The following is an 8644-nucleotide window of genomic DNA, read 5'->3' as shown; positions in this document are numbered from 1 at the left end:
TGTACTGTCAATCTTTCTCTTGTCAGGATGCAACTTGCAAGGACTTATACAGTCAGACTCCAGTGGGAATCCTCTGCATTGATGAAGAAAGTCCTCAGCTGAACCCGTCCAGAGTAGGAATCATCCTGGAAGGCAGTGTGGTGATGGACGAGCTGCCCAACCTTCCTCAGGCCTTCTGTGTCCTTTTTGGGCTGATATACAGTACGCCCTACACCTGGATTATCCAAAATACATGAAAAACACTTTTTACTTTGTCCAGCAGGTGATGTTCAACCTGGGTAAAAGTGAGCTGGCACCCAAAATTCAGACTCTGAAAAATCAGCTTGAAGTCTAAGGGGTTTCAAGTAGTTATGCTACTGTTCCAGATACAGTATTCTGCTGTTCCAGATATCAGGTGCTTAGTTTTTAATGTTGCTCTTTTAGATAAGTGTGCTGCCGTTTGTGCGCTGTTTTCACTTTGTCTGATGATGTGGGCAGTGATATCATGGGTTAATGATCCAGTTACTGTCATTTGTTTGGATTTATTTGGACATGTTATTTGGTTAAGTAGGTTTTTGGTGTGTCAGTTCATCACTATTGCTTACCTTTTCCATCCTCTCTCTCTCTGCCCTCCTGTCTCTCTCTCCCTCTCTCTCTGAAAGTAAATATTTCTGTCAGTGAAAATCTTATATAGTATATGCATATTTTCTCAGTCCTGCCATTAAGAAAGATGAACACCATGCTGTCAGTCTTGTGAATCCAGGATTTGATTGTTTTTTTCTGCTCCTTTTTTTTTGTAAATGTGCTATCTACAGTAAAATAAAAGAGAAAAAGAATGTACATTTGTTTTCTTTTTTTGTTCATTAAAGTTAATATTGCTATTTATATTGCATTAAACCAACTTGGCATTTAGTGTAATGAACTTAATATCTCATCTCATTATCTCTAGCCGCTTTATCCTTCTACAGGGTCGCAGGCAAGCTGGAGCCTATCCCAGCTGACTACGGGTGAAAGGCGGGGTACACCCTGGACAAGTCGCCAGGTCATCACAGGGCTGACACAGACACAGACAACCATTCACACTCACATTCACACCTACGGTCAATTTAGAGTCACCAGTTAACCTAACCTGCATGTCTTTGGACTGTGGGGGAAACCGGAGCACCCGGAGGAAACCCACGCGGACAACATGCAAACTCCACACAGAAAGGCCCTCGCCGGCCCCGGGGCTCGAACCCAGGACCTTCTTGCTGTGAGGCGACAGCGCTAACCACTACACCACTGTGCTGCCCCTGAACTTAATATGATACATTTAATGATTATACAAAGCAATTGGTTTAGCAAAAGATTTTAAGTTAAATCAACTTGGTATCTAGTGTGTTGTACTTAAAATAGCAATTCCATTCCCATCAAGCATTTAAGTTTAATTCACTCAAGTTTTGATTATACATTACTTAATTTTTTTAAGGCAACCACTTTCCTCAAATTTTTTAAGTAAACTCAACTTATCCGGGCTTACAGAACACCTGTTGAAAAAATTTTGCACCTACTGTTTCCCACAAACTGTGTTCGGACCATTTCACTGAGGATTCTTTCAACATTAATACTCAGGTACTGAGCGATATTAATACATGAAACAGGAAGTATAAGGATGAGGGAAAAAAAACAGTTTAAATCGGGAAGCTGCGCACATTTGCGCCAGGCTGCACAAATGTGCGCAGCTTCCCGATTTAAACTGTTTTTTTCTCATCCTTATACTTCATGTTTCATGAATTAATATCGCTATTTTTAAAAAAAAAATCGGATCTGCGCGATTCAGCCGTGAAAAAGGCGGCATCCGCCGAAAGGCGCGCTGTTTGCATCCCTGCATGGAGGCCAGGGGACAGGGCAGGAATATTTTTGTTGATATGAGTGATCCGGTGCGATTTCGCGACCCCCCTGTTGAACACCTCTGCGCTAAACGACTGAAAGCCGAGGTAAGGATTAGTATTATAATTTTGGGTGTATCAATTATTGATTATCGTAATTCTGACTCGTTTCGCCATTTTGAATGTTTTCATCTCGGACTCTGGAAGCATTGTATCTCAATCAATCTCGAAAAATATCAGCAAAAAAAAAACTAGCTTGCAACGGACTTTAGCTAGATCTATGATGAACTTTCAATGTATGATACAAAAATAATACTTCTTTCAACAGATCATTAGCCTTTGAGCAGAATTGTTTTTAACTTACCAGGAAGTGTTATCCAGCCGACCACTTTCAGTTTCATGGGGATTGAATGAACTCTCACTCTCAATCATCTGACCCGTCAGAGTAAAGACAAGATCCATGTTCATGTGAATTTCCAGCTATCGGTTCGAATTGATAGGGTCTAACTTCACATCTCTGTGAAACATCGGGAATATCACTGTCGATGGTGTCCATTTCGGTAACCTGTTTACATTAGATTCCCAAGCGCTGGCTCCTTGGAAAGTTTTTGTTGCGTCACGGGTCACGTGACCACCTAGCTCATTAACGAATCCTTGTTTTACGCTGATGTATAAAAAAACTTGAATAATGTGATGATTTTCACATTTTTGACGCCCTGCAGTGATTTAGATGGCATTTCTTATGTCCTTTATACATAATTATGCCCAGGTAAAAATCCATGTCCCATATAGGCTTGCAGTCAGCTCAAACCAGTCTGTTCATTCTTCTCTGACCTCTCTCATCAGCAACAGTGGGTTTCTGCCCACTTCTGCTCATGTTTGAATGTTTTTTTGTAAACGTTTGTGATACAACGATGCCATAGTCAAAGTCACTGAGATTGCATGATGATGTGAATATTAACTGAAACTCTTGCTTGACCTGTATCTGCATGATTGTATGCACTGCACTCCTGCTACCTGATCGGCTGATTTGATAATGGCATGAAAGAGCAGAGGTAAAGGTGTTCCTAGTAAAATGGTGCAAGTGCCAGTGTCATTTTCTCCTCAAACAGGTGATCAAAACAACCCATGATTCAGTTCATACATTCATAAGTTGAGCAGTCATTTAGATGTTCTCCCACACATCGACTTCATCTGTCACGCCACCTGCTCAGTCCTTTTGTTCACTTTTTTTTTAATCACGCACACAAACAGTAATGGAAATGGCTCTTTGTTATCACCAGCCTCATTTTTCTTCTTGTGTGTTATGTGCTTGTTCATCAAAGTAACACATGTATCCCAAATGCACTTTCAAACACCATTGACTTTTTTTTTTGTTCATGTTGCAAATCTGTTCTTCATAAAGATACCCACAACAACCCACACACACTCAGGCAGCTCTCACACTTCAAACCCCTGCCTTCAGGTTTCCTGTGCTGAACAGTATGTAAAAAACCCATGGGTAAAAGTCACGCTGAAGAACAAGCCTTCCAGTTCCCCCCATCCTTCATCTTTAAGGATGAGAAGATGAAAGGTCCATAACCTATGCAGAGTAAAAAAAGAGAAGGTGGAAATGTGTTTCATACCCAAGGGCTTCACAAAGAGAGCAAACAGTGTCTCGGACAAAAACCAAGGGAAGACGTGCAATGTACAGCAGCCGAACCCAGGTACGAGCTGAAAGATGCCTGGTTTCAGATCCTTTTTATTGGATTACGCTGCACGGAACTTTAAAATATCTTTGGCATTTTAATAAAACCCTCTGGGTTTGTGGTTGAGTGTTGAAGAGCTGGAAAAGCAGTTTAATAAATAAAAAAAAATAAACTGCATGGATGAGAAGTAAGAATGCTTTTCTACCACTTACCTAACATAACGGGGGGGGGGGTATATATAATATAATATATATCCATCCATCATCTGTAGCCGCTTATCCTGTTCTACAGGGTCGCAGGCAAGCTGGAGCCTATCCCAGCTGACTATGGGCGAGAGGTTGGGTACACCCTGGACAAGTCACCAGGTCATCACAGGGCTGACACAGAGACAAACAACCATTCACACCTATGGTCAATTTAGAGCCACCAATTAGCCTAACCTTCCTGTCTTTGGATTGTGGGGGAAACCGGAGCACCCGGAGGAAACCCACGCAGACACGGGGAGAACATGCAAACTCCACACAGAAAGGCCCTCACCGGCCACTGGGCTGGAACCCAGAACCTTCTTGCTGTGAGGCAACAGTGCTAACCACTACACCACCATGCTGCCTGCTCTCTCTCTCTCATATATATATACACACTGGCATGCAAAAGTTTGGGCACCCTTACTGAAAATGTCTGTTACTGTGAATAATTAAGTGAGCAGAAGATGAACTGATCACCAAAAGGCATAAAGGTAAAGATGACACATTTCTTTTCAGCGCTTTCTACAGGATTTGTGTATAATTTTTTTTTGTACAATTGGAGAGTGAAAAAAGAAAAGGAACACTATGTGAAAGTTTGGGCGCCCCAATACATTTGAGTTCTCAGGTAACTTTTACCAAGGTTCCAGACCTTAATTAGCTTATTGAGCTGTGGCTTGTTCAAATTCTTCATTAGGAAAGGTCAGATGATGCAAATTTCAAAGCTGTATAAATTCTGACTCCTCAAACTTGTCCCTAAAATCAACAGCCATGGGCTCCTCTAAGCAACTCCCTCGCATTCTGCATAATAAAATAATTGATGCTCACAAAGCAGGAGAAGGCTACAAGAACATAGCAAAGTGTTTTCAGGTAACTGTTTCCTCAGATTGTAATGTTATTAAGAAATGGCAGTTAACAGAAACAGTGGAAATCAAGGTGAGGTCTGGAAGATGAAAATTTTCTGAAAGAACTGCTCGTTGGATTGCTAGAAAGGCAAATACTGTAAAAAAAAAAACCCTGTTTGACTGCAAAAGACCTTCAGAAAGATTTAGCAGACCCTGGAGTGCTGGTGCACTGTTCTACTATGCAGCAACACCTGAACAAATATGACCTTCATGGGAGAGTCATCAGAAGAAAACCTTTCCTGTGTCCTTGCCACAAAATTCAGCGTCTGAATTTTGCAAATGAACATCTAAATATGCCTGATGCATTTTGGAAACAAGTCCTGTGGACTGATGAAATCAAAATAGAACTTTTTGTCCACAATGTGCAAAGGTATGTTTGGAGAAAAAAGGGTGCCAAATTCCAGGAAAAGAACACCTCTCCAACTCTGAAGCATGGGTGTGGATCGATCATGCTTTGGGGTTGTGTTGCAGCCAGTGGCACAGGGCACATTTCATTGGTTGAGGGAAGCATGGATTCGAATAAATACCAGCAAACTCTGGAAACAAACATCACACCATCTGTAAAAAAGTTGAAGTTAAAAAGAGGACGGGTCCTACAATAAGACGATGATCCAAAACACACCTCAAACTCTACAATGGAATACCTCAAGAGGCACAAGCTGAAGGTTTTGCCCTGGCCCTCACAGTCCCCTGACCTAAACATCATTGAAAATCTGTGGATAGATCTCAAAAGAGCAGTGCATGCAAGACAGCCCAAGAAACTTGTAGAACTGGAAACCTTTTGCAAGGACGAATGCGCGAAAATCCCCCAGGTAAGAACTGAAAGATTATTAGCTGGCTAAAAAAAGTGTTTACAAGCTGTGATACTTGCCAGAGGGTACTAACCATGCAGGGTGCCCAGACTTTTGCTTCGGGCCCTTTTCCTTTTTTGTCATTTTGAAAATGTAAAAGATGAAAATAAAAAAAATTGTTTTGCTTAAAATATTAAGGGAATGAGTCATCTTTAACTTTATGCCTTTTGGAGATCATTTCATCTTCAACTTGCTTAACTGTTCACAGTAACAGCAATTTTGACCAAGGGTGCCCAAACGTTTGCATACCACTGTATATTTTATATTATATATATATATATATATATGAGAGAGAGAGATATGCACACACACACAAAGCATTAAAATAAAATAAGGAATGAAACACGGTTAAATGAAACAACAATAATTGAGGACTAACATTGCCTTTGGATAACATATCATTGGTGTGTTAAATATAGAACACCGCGACTAATTTTGCGAAGGGGGGGCGGGGCAAAAGTGCAAGATGAAAACACCAATGTGGTCTAATGGCTTGATTGCGCCTAATTGAGCAGCATAATCAAAATCAGTTTGGGAGCTGTTAGAGCCATCGGCGTTGAGCGCATAATGGGTGCGCTGAGTGTTCAAGGCTTGTGATTGGCTCATTAAGCTGCACCAATCAGATTACACTTGCATTCAATCAAATTTCCTGAAAAACATAATAAGCACTGTCAAACCACAACACTTTATTCTGAATCATAATAGACAGAGCATTGTTTCATTTTCTTTATATTTATGATCAGACTCAACTGTACACTGAAGTGTCTCTTCTTTTCAGTTCATTCCTTAAACATCTCGAATCTGATATGAATGAAAACTATGTATTTGTTACATTAAAAAATCACTCCAACAAACTGGTCATCAGTGTTTACATGATTCATAAGAACGGACTTGATAGATCTGTTCATAACAGCTTGATACAGTTTTAGATTGTCTGATTGTGGGAAAGCTATGACATTTAATTGTAAGCAGGAAGGCCAAAGAGCTCGGGTCTGAAGTCCTCCATGCTGTCAAGCACCAGTGTGGCTTCTTGTGTAAGTCTACGGTCCAGGTTCGGATCAGGAATCATGACCACTTGCATGCCGGCCACCAAGCCTGCTTTCACTCCGTTGGGCGCGTCTTCGAAAACCAGACACTGCAAAGAAAAAAACACGTTTTCACCATTAACTCAAATTCGTAACACGTTATGCCATGAAGAACAGTCGAGGAGTCCAGTCATATTCATTTGGGACAAAAGAATAGGTAAATGAGATGTTCAAAACAGGTTTTGGTTTTAAAGTAATAAATATTACAAAAGCTCTCGCATTTCTCATCATATCAATGGGATAACAATCAGGCGTGAGTGGGCACCCTGTTTTATTTAAAGAACAGGGATCTATCAAAGTCTGATCTTCACAACACGTTTGTGAAAGTGTATCACGGCACGAAGAAAGGAGATTTCTGAGGACCTCAGAAAAAGCGTTGTTGATGCTCATCAGGCTGGAAAAGGTTACAAAACCATCTCTAAAGAGTTTGGACTCTACCAATCCACAGTCAGACAGATTGTGTACAAATGGAGGAAATTCAAGACCATTGTTACCCTCCCCAGGAGTGGTCGACTAACAAAGATCACTCCAAGAGCAAGCCGTGTAATAGTCGGCAAGGTCACAAAGGACCCCAGGGTAACTTCTAAGCAACTGAAGGCCTTTCTCACATTGGCTAATGTTAATGTTCATGAGTCCACCATCAGGAGAACACTGAACAACAATGGTGTGCATGGCAGGGTTGCAAGGAGAAAGCCACTGCTCTCCAAAAAGAACATTGCTGCTCATCTGCAGTTTGCTAAAGATCACGTGGACAAGCCACAAGGCTACTGGAAAAATGTTTTGTGGACAGATGAGACCAAAATAGAACTTTCTGGCTTAAATGAGAAGCGTTATGTTTGGAGAAAGGAAAACACTGCATTCCAGCTTAAGAACGTTATCCCATCTGTGAAACATGGTGGTGGTAGTATCATGGTTTGGGCCTGTTTTGCTGCATCTGGGCCAGGACGGCTTGCCATCATTGATGGAACAATGAATTCTGAATTATACCAGCGAATTTTAAAGGAAAATGTCAGGACATCTGTCCATGAACTGAATCTCAAGAGAAGGTGGGTCATGCAGCAAGACAATGACCCTAAGCACACAATTCGTTCTACCAAAGAATGGTTAAAGAAGAATAAAGGTAATGTTTTGGAATGGCCAAGTCAAAGTCCTGACCTTAATCCAATCGAAATGTTGTGGAAGGACCTGAAGCGAGCAGTTCATGTGAGGAAACCCACCAACATCCCAGAGTTGAAGCTGTTCTGTATGGAGGAATGGGCTAAAAGTCCTCCAAGCCGGTGTGCAGGACTGATCAACAGTTACCGGAAACGTTTAGTTGCAGTTATTGCTGCACAAGGGGGTCACACCAGATACTGAAAGCAAAGGCTCACATACTTTTGCCACTCACAGATATGTAATATTGGATCATTTTACTCAATAAATAAATGACCAAGTATAATATTTTTGTCTCATTTGTTTAACTGGGTTCTCTTTATCTACTTTTATGACTTGTGTGAAAATCTGATGATATTTTAGGTCATATTTATGCAGAAATATAGAGAATTCTAAAGGGTTCACAAACTTTCAAGCACCACTGTGTGTGTGTGTGTGTGTGTGTGTATATATATATTGATTTTTTTTACTGTAACTATAAAACTAACAGAACAACAGGATTTATACTGTGGACTGCATTAAAAAAAATTATTCCATGCAATCCACTGTGGAGGAAATGGTTCTTATTGCTGGAGACAAATAAAATAAAAGTAAAGGATTAAAAGGTGCTATAAAATGTTGGTAAAGTTTCCATGATTCTGTACAAGTATGCACTTCATTCATCATCTCTGAGTTTACAGAAGGCTTTGAAAAGGCTGCCACTGCAGTAAAATCGATGTTTGTTATTAGATCTAAACTCACATTTACTTTCAGATCTAAACACACATTTACTTTCAGATCTAAACACACATTTACTTTCAGATCTAAACACACATTTACTTTCAGATCTAAACACACATTTACTTTCTGCCCTCTTGTTTCCCATTCTGCACTC

At 40.5% G+C, this 8644-nt stretch overlaps 1 protein-coding gene across 1 annotated transcript in view; it reads right to left on the bottom strand.

Moving 5' to 3' along the window:
• Positions 1 to 6199: 6199 nt before the first annotated feature.
• Positions 6200 to 8644, bottom strand: part of pudp (pseudouridine 5'-phosphatase) — a 61425-nt gene continuing 58980 nt past the window's right edge. Inside the window, exon 4 of the mRNA XM_060899551.1 lies at positions 6200 to 6668. Within this exon, the coding sequence (XP_060755534.1) occupies positions 6492 to 6668 (177 nt within the window). The 3' untranslated portion in view covers positions 6200 to 6491. The remainder of the gene's footprint in view (positions 6669 to 8644) is intronic.

This window comes from Neoarius graeffei, chromosome 18 (assembly GCF_027579695.1).
Source record: "Neoarius graeffei isolate fNeoGra1 chromosome 18, fNeoGra1.pri, whole genome shotgun sequence".
Lineage (NCBI taxonomy): Eukaryota > Metazoa > Chordata > Actinopteri > Siluriformes > Ariidae > Neoarius > Neoarius graeffei.
The sequence above is the reverse complement of the archived record's forward strand: the minus strand, read 5'-3'. Positions and strand labels throughout refer to the sequence as shown.